Consider the following 25,299-nt stretch of genomic DNA (forward strand, 5'->3'; position numbering starts at 1 on the left):
ACCAGAGAGCTTAGGGGTCCATCCATCCATCCATTATCTCTAGCCACTTATCCTGTTGGGCGGCACGGTGGTGTAGTGGTTAGTACTGTCGCCTCACAGTAAGAAGGTCCGGGTTCGAGCCCCATGGCCGGCGAGGGCCTTTCTGTGCGGAGTTTGCGTGTTCTCCTTGTGTCCGCGTGGGTTTCCTCCGGGTGCTTCGGTTTCCCCCACAGTCCAAAGACATGCAGGTTAGGTTAACTGGTGACTCTAAATTGACCGTAGGTGTGAATGTGAGTGTGAATGGTTGTCTGTGTCTATGTGTCAGCCCTGTGATGACCTGGCGACTTGTCCAGGGTGTACCCTGCCTTTCACCCATAGTCAGCTGGGATAGGCTCCAGCTTGCCTGCGACCCTGTAGAACAGGATAAAGCGGCTACAGATAATGAGATGAGATGAGACTTATCCTGTTCTACAGGGTCGCAGGCGAGCTGGAGCCTATCCCAGCTGACTATGGGTGAGGGGCGGGGTACACCCTGGACAAGTCGCCAGGTTATTGCAGGGCTGACACATAGAGACAAACAACTATTCACACTCACATTCACACCTACGGTCAATTTAGGGCCACCTAAACCTAACTGCATGTCTTTGGACTGTGGGGGAAACCGGAGCACCCAGAGGAAACCCACGCAGACACGGGGAGAACATGCAAACTCCACACAGAAAGGCCCTCGCCAGCCGCTGGGCTCGAACCCAGAACCTTCTGCTAACCACTACACCACCTGCTTAGGGGCCCATGTCAACCTATATGTTTTCCTGAGGAGCCAAAATGAAGGTAGTTAAGTCACAGCGGTTACTTAAATATGCTTTCATGGGATTTCTTTCAGACTAAAGTCAGCTTTTCCACAGTAATTTGATCTCCACCTCTTGTACATTAAAAGCCTGAGCTCGGTTTGGTGAACTGCACCTGTTTGTTTTGATGATTGTAGTATTGTATGAGTGCTTAAAAAAAAACTGGACATCCTATTGGTTACATTTTGCACGTGACCCCAGAAACCCGGAAACCCTGTGGTGTGTATGCAAATATTCCGGAAACTGTTTCTGAGATGATGTGGTGCCATCAACTGTGGGCAAAGCAGCAGAGGGGCCCAGGAAGAACTGTTATGGCGACATGAGAGAAAATCGCGCAGGTTGCACTGTGAGGTAAGAGTGTGAGGTTTCTTTAATAACGGTGTGTGTTAAACAGACCGCGGCCTCGGTAGCTAAGCGGCTAGCTCGGCTGTTAGCTCGTTACTAGCTGAGCTTCACATACTGCTGGCCGACGCACATTACATACACTTAGACTTCCACTGACTGACTGTCTGTCTGGGTGGAGAGTCAGCTTTATTATTTAACCATGTCATCCATCTTTGGAGCGGGATAGAATGAAGAGTAACCGAAATTATATAGTTGTCATGAAAGCTACGTGAAGGTTTGTATTATTTTGAGTTTTGCTTAATCGGATTACTCCAGTGCGTCAGTCACAGCACGGCGAGTGTTGCTTGGACTGGTACACGGTACATTATCCGTAGCTCCAGTCTAACGCCTGGTTTTGTTTGTGTGGAATAATATTGTCGACTAGCTTAGTGATACAGCTGGCAGTCCTGAACAAACTAGACAACACCAAATACAGACATTCTTCACAAACTGTGTCCTTGGGATGCAATACGACACCCGTGTGTCACCTGCTGAAGCAAACAGGAACATCTCAACCCTCAGCCTGTGTCCCACTGTGTGACAGGTCTTTGGGACTTGTTAAGAAACTCTTAAAGGGCTGATGACACGAACATGACTCTATGCAATTTCTTAAATAAACTATACAACATGGCAAACATGTTAGATTTCTGTTATAATTACGTGAAAAGAAGCTGTTGTTACGCGAATATCCAACTTTTAATTGCACAGCGCAAGAAAACTGGGTCCGTGGCTCGAGGCCATGTTGTGACGTCAGCGGGAGAACACGCTGCGGTTCACTGGCTGTTCTACTCTGGTTCTACTCAATGGAAATGGCGCATGAAAACGCCGGTGAACTCTCTAGTGCTAGCTCTTCCTCTTCTGGGAGTCTAGAATTGTGTTGATCTCTTCCGAATAGAATCTATGATAGCCTACCCTCTTTACCCTTTGCCTCTTGTTGCTAGGCGGCAGTTACATGAAAGCCGCAAGCTTTCACAAGCAAATACATGACTGATATCACGCCGACTTTATGATTACATTTATGATTATCATGTAGAATCTATAGCTCTACGTACCTTTTATCTTATGTCGTTTCACAACACATGTTCTGACAGGAGGACTGTCTTTGGATCCGGCATAGCTGCTAGTAGACCCCCTCCGGAATACTGGCAGTGTTGCCAGATTGGGAGGAATCCCGCCCAGTTGGGCGGTTTCAAGTGCATTTTGGTGGGTTTTGAACATATTTTGGGCTGGAAAACTTCAGCAGTATCTGGCAACAGATACTGCTAACGTTTTCCAGCCCAAAATATGTTCAAAATGCACTTGAAACCGCTCAACTGGGAGGGAAACCTCCCAATCTGGCAACACTGTGTAGGCACTGCTGATGGTAGTAACACACGTTTGTGATGAACTGAACACCCAAGAGATTCTTTTAAGCTGGGAAGGGTGTCAGAACAATCCAAATCGAAGTGTTCAGAGCACAGGATGGATGTTGGTGAGGGCTCCCACTTGTCACGAGTGTGCCTGACTTACTTCACCCACTTCGCATGCAGCTCGGGATCTCTGGGAAACTTGAATAAACTTACCCCATCCTTGTGGGTTTTGGAGCAAAAGCCGGCAACACAACGCGAAGGCATAATAACTATATATATATATATATATATATATATATATATATATATATATATATATATACACTAATAATGACAAACTGAACACCTGTCGCATCAACAACAAACTGGTAAGTTAGGAGGAAGGTTCTTTCGCTGACGTCATATAGCTCCTCCTCCTCTTTCGTCTCCTGGGTGCTGCAGCCCTGTCAAATTTGCCCAAATAGCCATGTTTATCATAACTTGTAAAATAGGCGCCTTCGTGAATTAATATATGGATCATCGGGAATTACTTTTTATGTTATAAAACATCGCCAAAGATGTCAAAAATGTGTCATCAGCACTTTAATCCAGTCCTCAGAGATCCAGGGTCAACTCACATACTTGCAAATCCAAATATTCGAGCTGATTTTTGCTTGTAGTATCACAGCAACAGTAACATCACCTGCACAATTAATTTTCAATACAGGGTTCCTACGGTGGTGTAGTGCCGCCTGTCGCCTCACAGCAAGAAGGTTCTGGGTTCGAACCCAATGAGGGCCTTTCTGTGTGGAGTTTGCATGTTGTCTGTGTGGATTTCCACCTACAGTACAAAGATATGCAGGTTATTTGTAATTGGTGGCTCTAAATCAGGGGTGTCAAACTGAAATACACAGTGGGCCAAAATTTAAAACTTGAACAAAGTCGCGGGCCAACATTGAACAAATAAACCTTTTAATATGGACCCAAACAAGTTTTGCTTTAACACTGAATATGGAACAAGCAACGCTTATTACTATACAATATATAACAATAGTGCAGACATGCTAAATCGAATTTCAAATTAAAAAAAACACATCGATGGCATTAATTTATTAAATGAAATTTAAATAAAAATCGTATGCCTCTATTTCTTTTCTATTCACTCAAGTTTCCATCAATGAAGAGTTATAACATTAACGAAACTGTCTTCGTGTTAAAATTGTTAATGTTATAGTCATGCTGTCTGTTGTTGCCCAAATGAGGATGGGTTCCCTTTTGAGTCTGGTTCCTCTCGAGGTTTCTTCCTCATGTCGTCTGAGGGAGTTTTTCCTTGCCACCGTCGCCACAGGCTTGCTCATTGGGGATAGATTAGGGATAAAATTAGCTCGTTTTAAGTCGTTCAAATTCTGTAAAGCTGCTTTGCGACAATGTTTATTGTTAAAAGCGCTGTACAAATAAACGTGACTTGACTTGATTTGCAGCCTTCTGATTTAAATATCAAAATAAACTTTTTCCACAGGCTAATAATTTTTAAAATAAAACAACAATAATAAATCAATCAACCATTCAAGCCCATGCCTTGGAGTAGCAAGAAAAAGTGCATAAAGAAAAGGTTAATTATTGCTCAGTTTGCTACACACTGATCTAATCTGATGTGCCCAAGCCAGATACCCGGCATCTCTTCTTGGATGCTAGTTCCTCAATGTCGGCACGTCTGCGTATTCCGAACCACACTCCTCCAGAAAAGACTTAAACTGGCGGTGATTCAGACCTTTGGCTCTTATAAAGTTAACTACTTGTGTTACTGTGGTCATAACATGTTCCATCTTTAGGGCTTTGCCACACAGTGATTCCTGATGTATGATGCAGTGATAAACAGTTAGCTCACCTGCACGGTTCTCTTCCCGCATCTTCTCCCGAACCCTGCCCACCAGTCCACTCTTTTTTTACCGCACATCGCTGGCGCACCATCTGCCGTTAATCCCACGAGTTTATCCCATGGCAGCTTTATTTCAGTTACACATTTGGAAACCTCCTCAAAGATTTCCTTTCCTGTGGTTGTGCCATTCATTGATTTTAATCCCAATAGCTCCTCCGTAACACACAGATTTGTGCCAAAACAACAGCAGAGCATTATGGGATTTGTAGTATTAGCGGTGAATGCGCTGTATACACAAATCCGACGAGTAGTCATTTGGGATTGCCTCGCGGGCCAAATATAATTACGCTGCGGGCCAAATTTGGCCCACGGGCCAGAGTTTGACACCCATGCTCTAAATTGACTGTGGGTGTGAATGGTTGTTTGTTTGTTTGTGTGTGTCAGCCCTGCGATGAGCTGGTGACTTGTCCAGGGTGTCTCCCGCCTCTCGCCCATGGTCAGCTGGGAGAGGCTCCAGCTTGCCCCCCGTGACCCCACACAGGATCAGCAGTTACAGCCAAAACAAACCAAAACAGGGTTCTTATGGGTCACAGAATTTCTGGAATATCATGGAATTTTAAAATGTCTATTCTAGACATGGAGTCTGGAAAAGTAAGGGGATTTGATCTTTTTTGGAGGGGCGGGTCCTGGAATTTCAAGTAATTTTGTTTGTAGCATGTTTACGTTTTATTTGCCGTTTAACAAAATAGAATATTTTTGTTCCATGCAGTATTTTTCTTCATCAGTTTATTTCATTGTGTTTAAGCAGTTAAAACATCTTTGTTTTGTTCTGTGAACTTGTAAATAATGCAAGCAGATTGATTGATTGATTGGTGCGGGTTAAAATACCATGGCTGTAAGGTAGCCTGTTTTTTTGCTCATTAAAGGTCATGGAGATTCAACTTTTTAGTCAGTGAAAATCAGGGAATCTGACATTTGCTTTAGAATGGGATCCCTGTCAGAAACCTTTGCTGGACCACAATGGAAATAAGTGTTCTACACTTTCTTGTGTTATCTGTGTATCTTAATGTACACTATATTTTATGTATTTTGTGCATTATTTTACTAAATAAAATCAATTAATCAACCTGGAAGTTTACACTAGATGCAGGAGAACCTAGTAACTGCTAATCCTTAACCGTAACTGAAATATTACAGATTAATACCTCAATCTGTTTAGACTTTTTAGAGCAACTACATGGTCATTGTATGATGAGTGTCTGCTAACGTTTGCACACTACATACCTACTAGACCTGTTTGAGCATGCCCAGCTTTCGTTTTCAGAGTAAACGTCATCGTTCCTTTCATAATAACTTCGATATTCATTGCAAAGCAATGACAAAAATATTATCCATCAAACGTCATATATTCATTTTAATGTTACTTACGTTAGACCATGAGCACTATTGTTTTGATCGCACTGCTGCTTGTCAGCAGTGATATATATATTTTTTTATCCCCAAAGCATTGACATGCTTTAAATCTTCTTGTTTTGTTGCTGCACAATGCTGACTGCTAACTGTTCATAGATAGTAAATATTTCTTCCTTTTGTGTCAGTTGTGATTCACTTTCATGCCCATTCAGCTGTAACAGACTCGAAGAACAGCTTCGTATTGTATTTATATAATAAATCCTCATTTGAGTGTCATTGCAAAGCCAAACTTCTACCATGGCCTTGGTCTTTGTTGTCTTTAACAGGATTTTGTAAATGATTTTTGTGTTTAATGTTCGTAATAAGCCACAGTATAAACACACTCGGGGCTCGACATTAACGGTAGTCCGACTGCCCGGATACCAAATGTTTAGTCTGGAATTATATCAATAAAGTTCCAACAAAGCCAGTTCAATCCGCTCAGTGATCCAGCTGTGTTATTGTTTATGAAATTCTAGGGAAGCAGAGTACAGTGTGTGTGTGTGTGTGTGTGTGTGTGTGTGTAAGAATAACCACGGTGTAATATCTTATTATATATTATTATTAGACTTTGAATTAATTGAAATCGGAGAAATGGCGATCAAATACCTCAATAAAATATCTGTGGTGAATCTTCATTTCATTTGGGCATTCATTGCATTTTTCTTTTGTATGGTTCACATTAACCATCACAAATGTCGTAAAATATTTCACGGGAATTTTACGACTGCGCCGAACTCACTCACGGTTTGCTTTCATTCACAGTGTGATTCTCTCGCCCTTATCATGTCCGACTTGTTTTCTTTTGGTTTCATTTCGTCGAAAGAAAGAAAGTGAAAAAGACGACAATCCTAACTCTTAAAACTGCAGATTAGGTAATGGGTTATAAACAGATGCACCATAATGGGGCATTAGATAGTTTTTGTTTATTGTTACACTTAAAGTTTGAGTTTTATTGAAAAATTATAATTCATTAAAGCATAATGATTATCATAACTATACCTGCTTTTTGATAAACTTTGTTCACCGCTTTCCTTTCACTGAACTAGTAAAAACAGTAATAAAAAGGTTATGGTCAGGACAAGTGAAAAATCTTGCTGCTTATCCGACTGGACAAGTGGATTAAAACGTTAATGTCGAGCCCTGACACTTTATTTCACCAATATTCAGAAATCTTTATTTTTCATTCACTTTATACGTATGTTAGTAAAAAAAGGCAAGTAGCTTCAGTGACATCACTGTTAAAAAGAAAAAGTTCATGGTGCTTAAACTTCGAAACAAAAGTTCACCTGCCGACTTGAAAACGTGAGTAAACTCAGCTTTGTTTCAACTCACAAGACTACTTTAAATGTAATTTTTGAAAACTTGTATACTTGACTTTAACATCCAAAATTTATCATGACAATTGGAGGTAAAGAGAAGAAATAAGTTCACATAACTTAATGGGGCTACACTGAAAAAATTTCAAAGTTCAACTTTCATTTCAAGTTCACCTGCTGCCTTAAAAGTGTGTCTAAACTCAACTTGAACTTCAACTTATAACTTCTAGACATGAGTTAAATGAACATGGACCAAACTCACAAGTAATCAAGACAATGGCTTACTTTAATTTTTGAAAATGTATAAATTTGAGTTCAGTATCCAAAACTTGTCTTGACAAATGGAGTTAAAGAACAGAAATATGTTAATGGGGTGGTCTTTTTTGTTTGTTTGTTGGTTGCAGAGATTAGAATGTAGGTTCTGGCTAGCTACGCTTATGCCGCTTTTCCACTACCAACGCGGCTGAGTCGGGCTGAGCCGTGCCGTGCTGAGTCGAGCTGAGCGGGGCTGTTGGAGTTGCATTTCGACTATAACCGCGCTGAACCGTGCTGGCTGGAAGTGGGTGGACACATTGGGTGGAGTTAGCGAAAGTGGGTGGACGTCAGGTGATGTCGTTAGGCGGCGCAAACAGTGACATCAGTGACCTTTTAAGCGGTAGTCTCACGACCCGGATAGTAAACAATAAACATGGAGGACATGGAGTCGTTAGTGTTGCTGGTCTTGGTGCTGTGGCTTGTTGTCACCGACAACGCCAACAGATACTGGCAAGAGCGTATAGATGAGGCGAGGCGCATAAGGCTTCATAATTCTCGTAATTCGTAATTCTCCTTCTTCCGGGTTTACGGTGTTTACAGATCCCAGCGTGCTCGCGGGGCGTGTGTGGGCATGTGAGGACACTCCTCCTCACCAATCAGTGCACAGGGGAGTGTCTGCTCACGCCCCTAGCCTCACTCAGCTCGGTTTGGCTCGCTTCAGCCCCACTCCAAAACTGTGCGAGTTTTGGGGGCTGAGCAGGACTGAAGCGAGCTGAGTCGTGCTGTTCTTAGATAGTCGAAACGCGAGCCGTGTCGGGCTGAAGTGAGCTGAAGCGAGCTGAAAAAGGGTAGTGGAAAAGGGCCATTAGACTCACTCATCTGCGAACAATGTTTGAGTCAGAAACTGTGTCAGTGGTCAATAAATAAATTAAATTTTTATTTATTTATTTATTTGTGTGACTTGTATCTACCCCACTGCTGTACGATTTTAATGCTGAATAGTTTGCTTTTGGACACAGCGATTATCTTCAATATTTTTGGGACAAAATTAATCATCTAGAAAAGAAGCATGTCTAAAAGCTGCCATTATATGTTGAATTGTGGAAACTGACAAAACAAAGACTGAGTCAGATCATCTAATGTGTTTACGCATCTAAATTAAATATCTTTGTAAATACCCGACGTAAACCTGATTAGGGTATATGCACTATACAGGACCCAGTCTTGCTCGCATTGATATTAAACTACTGGTGTGCATGTAAACACAGCAGATATCTGAAATCACATGTCTGAGAATTTGCAACTCTTCTGATGCAACACTTTCCTGCATCTGCTTCCTCATCTTTTAATCAACAGCATGTGTCTCTTTTTTTTTTCCCCTTTTCCTGTCACAAAGAAGGCAACACATAAACGCACATTATTAGGGCAAGTGAACATGAAAATGCACTGTGTTAAAGTGAACGAGTAGCCAAATATTTCATTCACAATATCTGAAGAGCTTTACAGAAACATCATATTCTTGCCTCTGCTATTTACAGTTCATAGATCATGTGGCTGCACCAACAAAATAAAAAAAAAAAGATTATTAGGGAAATCGGATTACTAGAATTTATTTTTTACCATTTTAATAATTTTTTTTAGATAGTACATAAAAGTTAAAACATATGTATTGTGTTACATCTCTACCATATCATAGAAATGTCTTCAGGCATCGTGATACGATGTGACAAAAATATTGCTCATCCCTACTGTGCAGAAGTCTTAGGCATGTGCAAGGAAATGCTGTAAAGCAAAGATGCCTTCAAAAATAATGAAATTAAACGTTTCTACATTTAACCCCCCCCCCCCCCCCCCCCCCCAAAAAAAGGATCAGTAAGTAGTAATGCATGAAAAAAAAGTCACTGTTTGGTGTGACGACCCTTTGCTGAAAAAAACAAAACAATGTAGTCTCAGGTACAATGAGTGCAGTTTTATAAGGAAATGAGCTGTAGGTTTTACTGAGCATCTTGTAGAAGCAGCCACAGTTCTTCTGGACACTTTGTCCCACTCGCTTCTTCATTTTGCAGCAAAACCCAGCAGCCTTCATTATGTTTTTGTCTGAAAAGTGGTCCATTATGTAATATGCTGCTTTCTTTATTGACATGCAAACTTTTTTTGTAGCATTTAATTTTGTGCTGGAAAACGCTGGTTACGTAGGTAACCGTGGTTCTACGACTGGTGGAAGACCGCCAGGTGGCGCAGACTGTGTGAAACCCCTTGCGCTAGCCGCATCTCTTGCCGAGAATTTATACCCAAGTTGTCAACTTGTGACGTATGACGTGCCCTAAATGATAAAACAGTAGCACGCATGTCTATCATTGTTTGGAGCCTTTCTTGCCAGAACCAGAGTCCCGAGTGACTGGTCTATCTGGCGGTCTTCCACCAGTCATAGAACCACGGTTACCTACGTAACCAGTGTTCTACTTCCTTGTCTCCAGACCGCCAGATGGTGCAGTTTAGACTATGTGGAAGACTTATGTCCAAGCTGTCACGAGGGCCCAACTAATACATAAGACATAACAAAGGAAAAAAACACCACAGACTAGTATGTTACTGACTTCACTTTATTGAACAAGTAAGATTAGTTACACTTCTATTATTGCATTTGTAACAATCAAGAACTGGTGGAGGCTGTAAAGCTCACACCTCCCATGAAAGGAACTGCTGTTGTCCACAGCTTATGAACAGATGGAGCAGCGCTAAACACAGCCTGCATGCATGATGAAGAACTAGTAGCAACATTTATCCTGTAGAACCTGGAAAATGTGCAGGCCGACGTCCAGGTTGCGGCCGAACAAATATCCAATAGACTCACACCCTTCAGGGCAGCCCAAGAGGTAGACACAGAACGAGTGGAGTGACATTTCACTGCCGTCGGCATGTCATGGCCTGTAGAAGAATAAGTGTAAGGTATAGCGTCTGTAATCCAATGAGCCAACCTATCCTTAGACAAGGCCGCTCCTTTACATCCGTCACTGAAGCACACAAACAATTGGTCAGTGGTTCGCCAGTCTGCTGTGGCTGTCGCATACTGCCTAAGTGCCCTAACAGGACAAAGGTCCATGTTCAGTGTATTATCTGAAGGATCCAAAGCAGGAATAATCAGAGGCCTGTTAACAAAATCTGGACCCAACACTTTAGGTAGAAAAGTAGCGTTCGGCCACAACGTTACTTGTGAGATCTCTGGCCCCCACTGCAGACACAGTGGGCTGACGGAGAGTGCTTGCAGCTCACTTACCCTTTTCGCTAAGGCCACTGCAATCAGGAAAGCAGTCTTCATTGAAAGCCACTTAATGTCAGCACTCCCCAGAGGTTCGTATGGAGGGCTACAGAGACTGTTCAACACAATATGGAGGTCCCACCGAGGTACGACGCATTTGCGAGGTGGATTCAAACGTTTTGCACCTTTGAGGAAGGTCACAATCATCTTATGTGCCCCGGCAGGGTGCCCATCAATTGGACCCCTGTAGGCTGACATCGTAGCCACATATCCTCTCAGGGTCGATGCAGAGTGGCCAGCCTCCAAAAGGCCCTGCAGAAATTACAAAATGTTCTTCAAAGTACTTGCCACTGGGTCAATACTGCGTTCAGAACACCATGCTGAATAATATTTCCATCTGCCACTATACAACAGGTGTGTAGATGGAGAACGAGCATTTAGAAGAGTGTTCCTGACCCCCTGTGAACATTCCAGTATGCCAGATGAGCCCCCAAGGGCCAGACCCAGAGCTTCAGTCTCTGAGGGTGTCTGTGCCACAGACTGCCATTCAGCTGGCTCAGCAGGTCTGTCTTGACTGGTAGAGGGCTGGGTGGACCTGTCAACAGTGCTTTCAGAAGATAAAACCAGGGACTGTATACACGGTATGGCGCGACCAGAAGCACAGGCTGGTTGGTCGTCCATATGCGCTTGAGTATCTGCCATATCAGTGGGAACGGAGGGAATGCATACAGCCTCAGGTTTGGCCACTGATTGGCCAACGCATCCTGCCCCAGGGACCTAGGCTCGCCCCGCAGTGAGAGCCACTTCGGACAGTGGGTCGTCTCTCTGGTGGCAAATAGGTCCACCTCCGCTTGTCCATATGTTTTCCAAATCATCTGAACTACCTCCTCGTTCAGGCGCCACTCCCCCATGAGGGGCCCACCCCGAGAGAGAGTGTCTGCTACACAATTCTTCTTCCCGGGCACATGTATCGCCCTCAGAGATAGCAGGTGTGCATCCGCCCACAGCCAGATCTGCCTGGTTAGGGTGTTCAGCAAAGAGGACCTCGTCCCCCCCCAGTGGTTGATGTGATATACTGTTGGAGTGTTGTCCGACCGAATAAGGACATGTTTGCGTTCCAGCTGTCCTCTGAAGTGCTGTAGCGTGAGCCAGACAGCCCGCAGTTCCAGGTAGTTTATGTGGCAGGACTGGAACCTGTCCTGCCACACACCATGAATCCCCTGGTGATTCCACACTCCACCCCAGCCGTGTTGACTGGCATCCGTGGTGATGACCTCCCTCTGAGCTGGGGGTGGTCCCAGTGTGACTCCCCTCAGAAGAAAAGATCTCAGTGCCCACCGCTTCAGGGAGGCAATGCCCTTTGGTGTCATCGACACAAGCACACACTTTTGGGTCTGAGCTGAGAGTCTCTTGGCCCCCAGCCATGATTGGAAAGGCCGGAGATGAAGCCTGCCCAGGGCTCGAAATTAACTTTTTTTCTTTGTGTCCCCCAGTGGTCCCGAATTCTGTGTTGTATTGTCCCGAATGGAAGCAATAGTGTCCCCATTTTTTTCCTCTCTGAAATAACCAGTGGTTAATATTATCATATGAAGTTACTATTATATTTGTAACTATGCGATTTTGAACCCTTTATATCATTTTTACAATAAGTCACAAGACACAAGCGACACATGTCCTATACATCATCTACTTCAAAATTACAGTTATTGCATTTTCAGTTTATTAAACTTTGGCGATCTCACTGTATGAATAGATACCCGTTTATTTAAAGGGGCCAACTGGCTCATTCAGAAAATGTTTCAACTCCCTACATCTGCAGTACACTTGAGTTGAAAATAAGACCCCTTTTATGTTCATTTCATCTACTTATACCTTGAATCTTTGTTGGCACTTATAAGGCCAACTTATAATTTTCACCATTACCGTTATCCATTTTTATGAACTTTCCGTTATCCATTACCGTTATCCATTTTTATGAACTTTCCGTTATCCATTACCGTTATCCATTTTTATGAACTTTCTGTTATCCATTTTTATGAACTTTCCGTTATCCATTTTATGAACTTTCCGTTATCCATTTTATGAACTTTCGCTGCCGGGTGCAAATGTTAGCAACATCAGCATAGTGCCAGCAGGTCCGAGCCTAGTTGTGCTGCTGACTGACTAAACTTTCTGAACTAGAAAGACACCAAGAAAACTCACTTATTCTGTTGAACGGTATCTTCCGTCAATATCATCCACATCATTCCTGTTGTATTTTATAACGTGTCTAACAGTGTTCATTAAGTTCATTCAGTTGCTAGCGTTGCCTGCAGACCAGGCGATGACACTTTGGATCCTGAAGGTCCCGGAGACGTTATGTCTGGGCTTTCAGTTTCTTCCCCACGGTCGGTCCGCTTCAACCACTTCAGCATTTTTGTTCTGGCAAGAGTCGGCGCAGCGTGTGCGGTAGCAATTCCATTCCAAGTCCATATAATGCGGACTCCGGCCGAAGATTCTAGAACAGAATGCGCTGCTCTGTAGCCTACGGATGCAGGTGCATCGAAAGTGTAGCTACTATGTATTTTTCGCTGTTAACGTTTTAAAATTAAAATTGACAAATTAGGTGAATGTCTACGTATGTGTTACGGCTTTGTAAATAATATTAATGTAGAACTTTTTTTCTAGATCTATTTTTTTCCATTGTCCCGGGATTGTCCCAGATATGATAATTTTGTGTCCCGATGACATTTTTTATGGTCCCCGGGACGTCGGGACACCGTTAGTTTCGAGCGCTGAGCCTGCCTAATGTAATAACAGGTGTTGCAGCCGCCAACATGCCTGCAAGACACAGCAGCAGGCCATAGCAGATGGTCTGACTCGACCGGACTCGTGTGGCCAGCCCCAGTATGTTGCAAATTCTTCCCTGAGTCAGGCACGCTTGTAGCGTGATTGCATTCAGGTGAATGCCTATGAAGTCGATGGTCTGAGTTGGTTCCAGTGTGCTCTTCTCGAAGTTCACCATCAAACCGAGAGCTGAAACATGATTGGGTAGTATCTGAGTATTCGCATGCGCTTGCTCTGGGGACCGTGCACAAAGCAGCCAGTCGTCCAGATAGGGTAGGACGCGGATGCCCTGGCAATGTAATGGAGACAGGGCCTCGCGCATGCACGTGGTAAAGACCCGGGGGGCCAGTGATAGCCCAAAAGGAAGCACCTTGAACTGGAACGAGCGACCTTCGAAATGGAAACGAAGGAAGAGACGGTGCTGAGGATGAATGGGTACATGAAAATACGCATCTCATAGATCCACTGTAATGAACCAGTCTCCCGCCTCCACTGAGTGGAACACGTTCGAAGTACGCAGCATACGAAAGGGCAGCTGCTTGAGGTAAGTGTTTAGATGGCGTAGGTCTAGTATTGGCTGGAGCCCACCATCTTTCTTGGGTATGACGAAGTAGGTGGAGAACACCCCAACGTGTCTGGGGGTCTATTTCTTCTATGGCATCTTTGTTTAAGAGGGACTGAATTTCCGATAGTAGGGCAGAACATGTTTCCGGGCTTTGAGCACGCGTGACACGTAGCCTTAAGTTTAGAGGAGGCCGGTGGCGAAATTGAAGGCGATAGCCACCTTTTGAGGGTGTTCAGGACCCACAGGTTTGGCGTTGTTGAGCCCCAGTACTCCAGCTGTTGAGGAGTAAAACGCCCTGCCGCTGGCCGCGCACCATCGGTCTCGTGACTGTGGGCTGTGTGCAGCTTTGGGGGGACGGCTGTGAGTTGCCTTTGGAAAAGAGGTAGGGGGTCTGCCACGTGTTCCGCGCTGGGGAAAGCCATGTTCTGTTTGCCTCCGCTGAGGCTGCTGGAAGGCTGCTGCTGTATGGTGGCGGTAGGAAGGGGCGCCGCAAAAGGTAGGTGGTGGCAATGCCTGAGGTCGTCTGAAAGCAGGTCTCGGTTTCACATGTTGGGAGCGTCTTTCAGAAGCAAGTTGGCGGCGGTTTAGAGCCTCTTGCGCTGCTGGGCCAAACACCTGCCCAGGGGCCAAGGGTAGTTGGCTCAAGACATTCCTAGCTGCATCAGGAAGAGGGGACTGTGCTACCCAGATCTGCCTGCGGGCTTGGAGTAGCAGTCCCATAGACTTACCACACTGCTTAGTCATTGCCCCCACGCCCTGAAGAGCAGTGTCTATCAACTCGGAGGCAGCCGCATCTGAGGTTGGCTGTAGGGTTGTCTGCAAAGCAAGCAGTAGATGGGCCATGGTATTCAGGACCTGGCCCATTGTAGCCTGAGTGTTATAAGCTCTACACACTAAATTGTCGGTGCGTCTGCACTCTGGGCTAGGGCACCATGGGTCAGCACGAAGGGCTTCATCAGGTGGGGCAACCAGTGACCCCACCACTGACCCCACTGGTGGCATGGGGCCCAGGCCTGCAGAGCCTGGGTTTGCCATGGAAGCCAACAGTCTAGTGGGACGGTCCATTCTGCTGGTATTTGCCTCCTTTAGTGCCTCAGTAAACATCTTAACAAAGTCCTCACAGTGAGGGACAAGGAGATCATTGCTGTGTGTGGATAAGCGGCAAAGACGGCTTGTCAGCACCAGACTCTGAGGAAGAGGTTCTATGTTAAGCTTTGCCAGGGTCATTTGAATGGTTCCTGCTAGAGTGGCATTGACCACTGATGATTCTGGCTCGTCCTCTGACTCCCTGCCACTCTCTGTAGCAGGAGAGTGGAAGGCAACATGGTCATCTGGGAATGAAAAATCTCTGCCAAAAGGAAACGAGCTATCTGTGGCGGCAAGAGAAACCGTATCCTCCTCTCTGTGTAGGGGAGATGGAGGCAGGATTGGCTGTGAAGCAGGCAGAGGGGCCTCATCCTCTGTCTGAGAGCCAGGCTGTGATGCATGTTGTGAATGCATACTAATAAGCATCTCTCTTATCTGTGCAACACTCTGTCGATTGATCTACCCTGTGTGTCAGCTCCTGTGAACAGTTGGGCTTTTTCACTTTTGGGGGAGCATGCGAAGCCACTGGGCACATAGCCACTGGGTGCTTACCTGCGCGCTCCTGAGCTGGAGGAGAAGAGAGAAGGCAGTCCTCTTTTCCATCAATGCCTGCTAATCGTGCCTGCCGTTGTTGTATGGAGAGTAGGCTACAATGCACACATGGATCAGTCATAGCCTCTCTGAGAAGATTAATTTCCAGGCAGCTGGGGCAGCGATCATGTGGATCTTCCACTTCCATGGGTGTACCACACAGAACACACCAGGCCATACTTACCAACTGTGTTAATGTTATTGTATTAATTATTGTAGCCTATTAACACACAATCAGTTAATGTTATGTGTCATGGAGAGAACACACAAAAGAACTGCAGTGCTGTAATCCAATCTGATTAACTGTAAGCTTGAAGCCATACAAATGTTTTGGTGCTGGGGGCTGAGCACCTTGCACTTGTGAAGCGGAAAAAGGCACGGGTAAACAGGTGCTCTTTATTTATTGTTTCGCTACGCTGCGCCGGGGAATGGGGACAGGTAGTGGTTGTTTCGCTATTGCGCTGCTGCACCGGGGACTGGACGCTAGCGCGCTACTGATTGTGCTAGACCGGTGGAGAGGTCTGTCACCACGCAACTGAACTTACCTCTTGATGCCGAGCCGGGGATGGCGTTGGTTATGGTTTAAGAAAATGTGTTGCACAGGGGGCTGGGCACAAGCACACGTTCAGACAAGAGTGTGAGGTGATTATGGTACGGTGTTCCAATGCCAGGGTGTGGGCATCGGACTGTACCTAGCTGCGAATGCTAGTCAGCGTGCTAGACCGGTGTGGTGGGTCTGCACAGCAAAGATAACTCACCTTCTAAGACTAGCTTTTCTAAACTGGAATCCACTGATGATATATTCAATCCGATCCGAAAGGTAAAACTGTGGAGCCAGCTGTTGGAGACAACTCCGTAAGATAGCTATGTTGCATCCACGTCTGATCTCAACAATGGTGAGAAAGCGAAAGGCAATGATAGACGTACGTGCTACTGTTTTATCATTTAGGGCACGTCATACGTCACGAGTTGACAACTTGGGTATAAATTCTCGGCAAGAGATGCGGCTAGCGCAAGGGGTTTCACACAGTCTAAACTGCGCCATCTGGCGGTCTGGAGACAAGGAAGTAGAACTAATATTTGTAAACCTAAAGTATTTTGCACTGGTTCCATAATGTACAAGTCATCAAATAAGTCTACAACAAAGTTTGTACCTAAAAAAAAAAAAGGGGTGCCTAAGACTTTTGTTTGTATGTATGTATGTGTGCACTGCCAATCCACCTGGATAGAATAATATTGTAACATATCTCATCTCATTATCTCTAGCTGCTTTATCCTTCTACAGGGTCGCAGGCAAGCTGGAGCCTATCCCAGCTGACTACGGGCGAGAGGCGGGGTACACCCTGGACAAGTCGCCAGGTTATCACAGGGCTGACACATAGACACAGACAACCATTCACACTCACATTCACACCTACGGTCAATTTAGAGTCACCAGTTAACCTAACCTGCATGTCTTTGGACTGTGGGGGAAACCAGAGCACCCAGAGGAAACCCACGCGGACACGGGGAGAACATGCAAACTCCACACAGAAAGGCCCTCGCCAGCCACGGGGCTCGAACCCGGACCTTCTTGCTGTGAGGCGACAGCGCTAACCACTACACCACCGTGCCGCCCTGTTGTAGCATATGAACTACCAAATTGTGTAATGTAGCGTGTTTTTATGTCAATTTCTGCATTGTCTTGTGACGGTGTGTTTTCAGTAAAATTCTTCCTGCACTTAGATCTGTCTACCGCCCTCAGATGATAGAAACTGTCAATTGTCCAACAAGCTAATGGACTAATAAAACTGTTTTAACTAGTTTTATGTGAAACTGTTGTGAATATTTATTGTAAAACGTGTTAGTAAATAATCCCACATTGTTTTAAAAAGCAAATTGAAAATAAGCGCTGGATTAAAAACCCATCTATCTTATGTAAATAAAGATGCAAATTTCGTTGTCCGGTGGTCAAGTGTTTGTGAGTTGCTGCCTTGCACTAATGGTCAGGTTCCCTGTAGGGGTACATGTTCATTGTACGGACATATGGATGCAAAAGCCATCAAAAATCAGGTCAATGCATTTCTCTTAAGTATGGGGCTCCACTCCGTACTTGATATGTGGCTTTTTTCAAGCTAGTAATTGGTGGTAGTGTTTCTTTTATTCATTCATCTCCAGCAACTTCCCAGGATCACAATAGATCTGGAATCCATCCTGAGTATGAAATAAGATACCAGTCCACTCCATAGCAGCATGCACAGCGCACACACATTCACACCCTCATTTTCACCTTGGGACTGTTCATCTTAGCCAGTTTATTTTAGCCTGTGTATTTTTTTTCGGTTGGTTGAACCACATGGACATGGAGTGAACATCTCATCTCGTTATCTCTAGCTGCTTTATCCTGTTCTACAGGGTCACAGGCAAGCTGGAGCCTATCCCAGCTGACTACGGGCAAAAGGCGGGGTGCACCCTGAACAAGTCTCCAGGTCATCACAGGGCTGATACATAGACACAGACAACCATTCACATTCACACCTACAGTCAATTTAGAGTCACCAGTTAACCTAACCTGCATGTCTTTGGACTGCGGGGGAAACCGGAGCACCCGGAGGAAACCCACGCGGACACGGGGAGAATATGCAAACTCCGCACAGAAGGGCCCTCACCGGGCGCGGGGCTCAAACCCGGACCTTCTTGCTGTGAGGCAACAGCGCTAACCACTACACCACCGTGCTGCCTCCCTTGGGGTGAACATGTGAAACTAAAGATGATGATGATTAATAATGGTAATGATTTTGTCTGCAGGATCCTCTAATGATGGATAACAAGCAAAACAACAACAGTCTGGTTCCAAGTCTGGATGATTTGGATTTATACCTAAACCAACACAATTCCAACTTAGTGTGGCTGCTTGTGGGTGAGTTACCAAATTAAAAAAAAAAAATCCTCTATATTTTCTACTCATGCAAAATGCCTTATAAAATACTTGAAAATGGTAAAGGTGACCTGTTATACCCGTTTTCCACAAGCTGACACAGTTCCCTGAGGGCTTAATGAAATATCTGTGAGATGCTTTAGTCAAAATACCACAAGGATAAAGCACCACAGTGTCATCCTCACCCTGTCTAAACTGCTCAAAACAGCTGATTTGAGTGCCTGTTCCTTTAAATGATGATAAGCTCCTCCCCTCCACCCCCGCGCTGACCAGTGAGGTAGCATTTTCCTCATGAATATTAATTCGCAAAGTTCTCAAGCCATGAGTGGAGCTGCTCAGATGAGGGAGAGGCATAATTCTAATGAACTCCCCTTGTGACATGTGGAGACAAATCTGAATGACTTGTTGAAGCACATGCTTTCTGAAATAGGCAGCGCTAAAGAAACTGACTAGGTGTCTTAGTTGAGTTTGTGGGTTGGTAGGCACTACGGATACACAAATGTATGTGCACAAGCACTGAAAAAGTGAGTTTTTCATAATCTGTCCCCTTTAAGTTTATATCCCATTACGCCTTTTTTCTTGTGTTATTTGTGCTCAATAAATATCTGATTTTTTTTTTTTTTTTTAAAGACTAATCAAATAACTTAATTATTTTTGTCTTACTTTCACAGCTACTATTCTGTCCTGTGGATGGATTATATATTTGACATACTACAACTCCCGTAACATTGGCCTCATTCTCACCCTTATCATCAATCGACTCTACAAAAATGGATATATACACATTGGTCGGTAATTGTATTTGTATGTGGAAGAAACATCTTGATCAATAGCTAAAGGCAAGATTCATGCTTTGATGTATTTGATGAAGTGTTTGTAATTTGTATTTGCAGGCTCGTTCTCCTTTTCTGTCCTTTCTGGGAAGGTCATGTTCCGGGATGTGTACTTCATCAATGAAGACATGTCAATTAGGTAGTCTTGCAGTACTTGATGTGTTGTGTCTGAGGTTATGTTTTTCCCATTTATGACCAATTTTTATAGGTCTTTGCTTTCCCTCCTGAGGTCCTTCAGTCTTTATTTATAATGTTTTTGGTGATCCATTTAACATCCCAGCCATGAAAATGGTGAAACTTTAAATGAGGCAAATGCGTGTTTTTTTTTTTTTTTTTAAATAAGTGCTTCAGTAATTGTTCAAATGGTTTTCCCAGAATTCAAGATGGCTTCCTTATATTCCGTTGGTGGAAGATGTATAACCCTAAACAGAAACAGCATGGTAAGAGAAGAACCATCATGGAAAATCCTCTGTGCTTATTCAGATGTATTTTGTTGTATTTCATGAAGAGCTAGATCAATGTTGTTCATGATACACTTGGATAGACTTTGTCCAGAGATAGTCTTGTTGATTAAAATCATGTGGAATGATCAGTGTTTTTTGTTTTGTTTTTTTAAGACCCTAAGGCTGAGACACGGCTGTACATGACCGTTAACGGCTTTGAGTTCCACGTATATAACCGTACAGATATGTATGCACGGCTGCAGGATATGTTTGGCTTGGAGCCCACTCTCATTAAACCTTGGCGAGATGGGGAGAAGGGAAGAGAGGAGAGAAATAAAACGCTTGATAGGTAATGTTACATCTCTCGCAATCTCTCTTCTGCCAGCCGAAGTAATGAATGTTACTGATGCCTTTACTGGATTTGCTTGGTGGTCTGATGGATGGTGGTCTTTTCTTACTCATAAAATATGTTTGCTTAAACTTTTTGGTGTACTGTGCTGAATGTCTTGGAGCATGTGCTCTGTATGCGGTGAAAAAGGCCTGATTTTTATTTGCTTTTGCAGTTTTTTTCCTGTATTGTAATTTTTATATTTGGAAGATTGTTTTGTGAACTACAACCCCAAATCAGATATAGTTGGGACGGTATGGAAAATGCAAATAAAAATTAAAGCAATTATTTTCTAAATTTACTTTGACTTGTATTTCATTGCAGACAGTATTAACCCAAGGTACTTCATTTCATTTGTAAATATACATCCATTCCTGCATTTCAGGCCTGCAACACATTCTAAAAAAATGTTTTTGACCAGGGCAATTTAGGGCTAGTAATGAAGTAAAACCATTTAAATAATGATGTGATTTGAAACAGGTAATGTCAGCAAGTGATTTGTAATCATGATTTAGTACAAAATCAGTATCCAGGAAAGGCCTTGTTTTTGAGGAGCAAAGAAGGGCCGAGGATCTCCAGTTTGTCAACAGATGTCTGAGAAAATTATTGAAATGTTGAAAAACAACGTTTCTGAAAGAATGATAGGAAGGGATTTGGATGTTTCACCCTCTATGGTGCGTATCATCATTAAAAGGATTCAAGGAATCCTGAGGAATTTTGGTATGTAAAGGGCAAGGGCGCAAGCCTAAGCTGAACACCTGTGATCTCCCATCCCTCAGACGGCACTGCATCAAGAACCGTCATTCATCTATAGCTACTGTAACCACGTAGGCTCAGGATTACATCGGTAAACCTGTCAAGCACTACAGTAAGGAATGAAAAGGAAGCCTTATGTTAACTGTGTCCAGAAGCGCAGTCGACATCTCTGGGCTCGGAGGCATCTAGAATGGACCATCACACAGTGGAAATGTGTATTGTGGTCAGATGACTCGGTATTCCGGGTCTTTTTTTGGAAAAACTTTACGTTGTGTGTTCCAGACCAAAGATGAAGAGGATCATCCAGACTGTTAGTAGCAACAAGTCCAAAAGCCAGGGTCTGTCATGGTATGTGTCAGTGCCCTTGGCAGAGGAAACTTGCACCTCTGTGATGGCAGCATTAATGCAGAAAAGTACATTGAGATTTTAGAGCAACATATGCTGCCTTCAAGACTATATCTTTTCCAGGGATATTTCAAGAAGACAGTGAAAAACTGTTTTCTGCAAGCATTACAAAGGTGTGGCTGTGGCACTGGTCTGCCTGCAGTCCTGAACTGTCCCCAATAGAGAATGTGTGGCGAATTTTGAAATGAAAAATGCAACAACGACGACCTCGTACAGTTGCACACCTTAAGACCTATTTGCAGGAAGAATATGACAAAATAACACCTGAAATACTTCATCACTTGGTGCCTTCAGTCCTCAAACATCTTTTATGTGCTGTGAGAAGGAATACCAGCATTACAAAGTGGTAAATGCTTTACTGCCCCAACTTTTTTTTTTTGTAAAAATGTGTTGTAAGAATCAAAATTGAAATAAATGTTTATTTTGAAAAAACATAATGAGGTAAAACATCAAATAATGTGCTGTAAAGTGCAATAGAGGTCACAGATTAGTTACAACTTATCGTTTTCAGTTTTAATTTCAATTTCGACATAACATCCCAACTTTTCTGATATAGGGGGGTATGCGTGTGTGTGCGCGCGCGCGCGTGTGTGTATGGCTTTTTATGAAGCCATATGATTCACAGCTTTTAATGGATTTTGAATGCATTCTTTTTTAAGTGTTCACATCAAAGCTGAATCTCAGGATCCATCTTCATCGTGGAGGTCGCTCATACCGGTCATAAAAGTCAACATCAGTACGGTGAGTACAATCATGTCATAACAGTTCTGCTGTTAATGTAGGACATGGTGTGGGCAAATTACAGTCTGCAGTCCAACCCATCAGCTGATTTAATTACGCCAGTAAACATAAACCGTAGCATTATTTAAGCCCATTCCCACACACAAAGGGTATTTGTTTTAATTGTCTGTAAACAGGCCAGGTTTTAAATATCATCTGATGTGACTGGGCTTGCATTATTAAAACTAATGCAAGCACCTAGGGGGAGCTGATATGAATGGGCTTGCAGTGGCACTGCTCCAGTCTTTCTGCGATTAAAAATACATCAATATAGGGCTTCATTAGATCCACATCAGATTATTTTTTGACAACAGATCATTCTTAATGTTTTAAGGCATATTAGTTTGGAACAACATACAACAGCACCACCAAATACACAGAAGAATATATTATGAAAATGTACAGTACAAAGCACCAAGCAATAGACTTTCTGTAATTGTGCGTGTCTTTTTATATATGTTTCATATCTTACTGAAATTTACCCAGTGTAAAGACCTGAGGCAATTGTTCATGACCCATGTATTCAAGCATGTATGGTTGTGTATTTGTGTTAATTCACTATCAGACACAGTTGTATTCATGATGCTACCCATGTAAAAAGGAAAAAATGTTATGTGCACCCCCAGCCCATTACTTAAAAAAAAAAAATCTTCCTTACTCTGTCAGGGTCGGGTGGCGTTTGGGAATCTCCACCTTCCTCAGACTCTGTGTATGAACTTTGATGATGCCTTTTTGACTTACACCACCAAGCCTCCCAGCAGTCATCTGGATCAGTTCATGCACATAGTAAAGGGCTCTCTGGAAAATGTGCGTGTGATGCTGGTGCCTAACCCCCGATATCTTGGCCAGCAGAACGATGAGTGAGTTTTCCTTTTAGACCTGTCAACTCAAGTAATGTCATTCAGCTTGTATTGTAAACATGAGGGATAATGTTCTTCCAGTGTAATTATATGAATACCCAAAGTATACTGTGTTTTAATATTGCCATCAAGGAGCAGGGAAATAATTGTTTTTACAGCTTGACTGTTTATTTATGAGCTATTTTATATTGCCTGTAGTTAAGCATTGTTAATTGACGCTGTTAGACTTGGAATATATTTAACTGATTCATTTACATAGACATAGTTTAATGAGCATTAGCCCATAATTAACACTTTGGGGTTTTGGGGTTTTTTTTTTTTCAAGGCCACCCAGACTCATGGGAGAGGGATTTGTAGTAATGCAGTCAAATGATGTGGACATTTACTACTACCAGGATCAACCAGGTTCTTGTGTCTTTTAATAAAATATTTAATTGCTTATTATTTATTTTTGGATATGAACGTGAATGTCATGGCAATATTGGGCTTTCAATGATATTTATTTTTGGGTTTTCTGAAATTAACACAGGGTCAAAGTTATACATACTGCACACCTAATATTTGGTTAAATGCATCCTATCAAGTTTCACCTTGACTAGACGCTTTTAGTAGCAATCAACAAGCTTCTGGCACACTTCTGGTTGGATATTTGACCACTCTACTTGGCAGAATTGGTAGAGTTCAATTAAGTTTGTGTTTCCTGGCACAGACCTGACTTTCAAGCACAGTCCACATATTTTTGATAGGGTTGAGGTCAGGACTTATTTTAAGCTTAACGTTAGCCTACTTTATCCATTCCACACCTTGCTTTGATGCGCTTTTGGGTCATTGTCCTATTGGAACACGTAGCTATGTCCAAGATTCTGATGGTTTGAGGTTATACTGAAGAATTCTGAATTAGTCCTCTTCCATTATTCCATTCACTTGCAATACACCAGTTCCACGGGCAGCAAAACACATACTACCACCACCATGCTTAACAGCTGGTACAGTGTTCCTTTGTATCTTTGGTCACTGTGGCCAAACAACTCAATGTTTTTCTCATCTGACCATAAAACTTTCCTCCAGAAGACTTTTCTTTGTCCATGTGGTTAGCTGCAAATTTGACTTGAGCTTTGAGCTTCTCAGTCCATGATGGTGTAAAACTGCCTGTGCAGTTTCTGGTGTTCCAGCAACTTCCAGTTAATGGCAGGCCTGTGCCTTGGGGTTTCCTGGGTTGTTCCTGACCATCCAAACCAGTGTCCTCTCAGCTGAGTGTGATAATTTGGATTTCTTCTAGAAAGGTGGCTTGGCAAAGTGGCTACACCTCCCAGTGATTTTGTACTTGCATACAGTTGTTTGAACTGAGCTTGCAGTCTGCACTTGTTTGGAAATGCCTCCAAGAGACATTCCTGAGTTGGGTAAATCTGCGATCCTCTTTCTCAGATTTGCACTGAGCTCCTCGGACTTTCCCATTGAACTGTGTTGGTCAGTCCAATGAGTGCTGTCCAACAAACCCTTTTTATGTTGGCACAGAGATGCTACCAGCTGTAGTCAGTCATGATGATTAACCGCAAGTTAAGCAGCCTTGGCCTTGCCAAGTTAAAAGATATTTTGGAACTTTTAGAACCACTGAATTAATAATCTAAGTGGGTGTATGCAAATTCTTGACCCTGTATGTATAATTTTGGCACTGTGTTGAATTTAAAAAAAAAAAAATTAAAACTTGTGCACCAAATTCTTGTTTTTTTTTTCTATTAAAGATGTATGTTGTACAATCATTCTACCACAGAAAAGAACAATTCAAAGAAATCATTAAAAGCCCAATATTGCCTTGACGTTCTTTTCCATGGTGATATTCATGTCTGTGTAATTGAACTTCAGACTGCGCCTGTATATAGATGTACGTAAATGCTACTGGGCATAATTTAAATGTGCATCTCGTGTATAGGTCTAGTCCCTGAAGAGCTGGAGAATGGGGATTCAGATACCTCCTCTGAGGGCACAAAGCTACAGGATCTGCCTCCGTGCTGGGGCTTAGATATAGTGTGTGGGAAAGGAACAGATTTTAACTATGGACCGTGGGCTGACAGACAGAGGTCTGTACATGCACTAATGCACAAGTAAATTCTTTCTCACTGTAATCATGCATTAGCATTTTCTTGGT

General features: G+C 43.2%; 1 protein-coding gene across 5 annotated transcripts in view; it reads left to right on the forward strand.

Annotated features, from left to right (window-relative positions):
- The first annotated feature begins 1,049 nt into the window (after positions 1-1,049).
- Positions 1,050-25,299, forward strand: part of kiaa1109 (KIAA1109 ortholog) — a 77,914-nt gene continuing 53,664 nt past the window's right edge. For 4 of the 5 annotated variants that reach the window (XM_060925688.1, XM_060925690.1, XM_060925691.1 and 1 more), the window contains exons 1-10: positions 1,050-1,178; positions 18,559-18,670; positions 19,360-19,476; positions 19,582-19,660; positions 19,897-19,961; positions 20,139-20,313; positions 22,173-22,254; positions 22,960-23,153; positions 23,479-23,558; positions 25,084-25,231. In XM_060925688.1, coding sequence (XP_060781671.1) covers positions 18,568-18,670; positions 19,360-19,476; positions 19,582-19,660; positions 19,897-19,961; positions 20,139-20,313; positions 22,173-22,254; positions 22,960-23,153; positions 23,479-23,558; positions 25,084-25,231 — 1,043 coding nt within the window. In that variant the 5' untranslated portion in view covers positions 1,050-1,178; positions 18,559-18,567. The remainder of the gene's footprint in view (positions 1,179-18,558; positions 18,671-19,359; positions 19,477-19,581; positions 19,661-19,896; positions 19,962-20,138; positions 20,314-22,172; positions 22,255-22,959; positions 23,154-23,478; positions 23,559-25,083; positions 25,232-25,299) is intronic. The other variant, XM_060925692.1, reaches the window with a different exon arrangement.

The sequence above is a fragment of the Neoarius graeffei genome, chromosome 7, assembly GCF_027579695.1.
Source record: "Neoarius graeffei isolate fNeoGra1 chromosome 7, fNeoGra1.pri, whole genome shotgun sequence".
Lineage (NCBI taxonomy): Eukaryota > Metazoa > Chordata > Actinopteri > Siluriformes > Ariidae > Neoarius > Neoarius graeffei.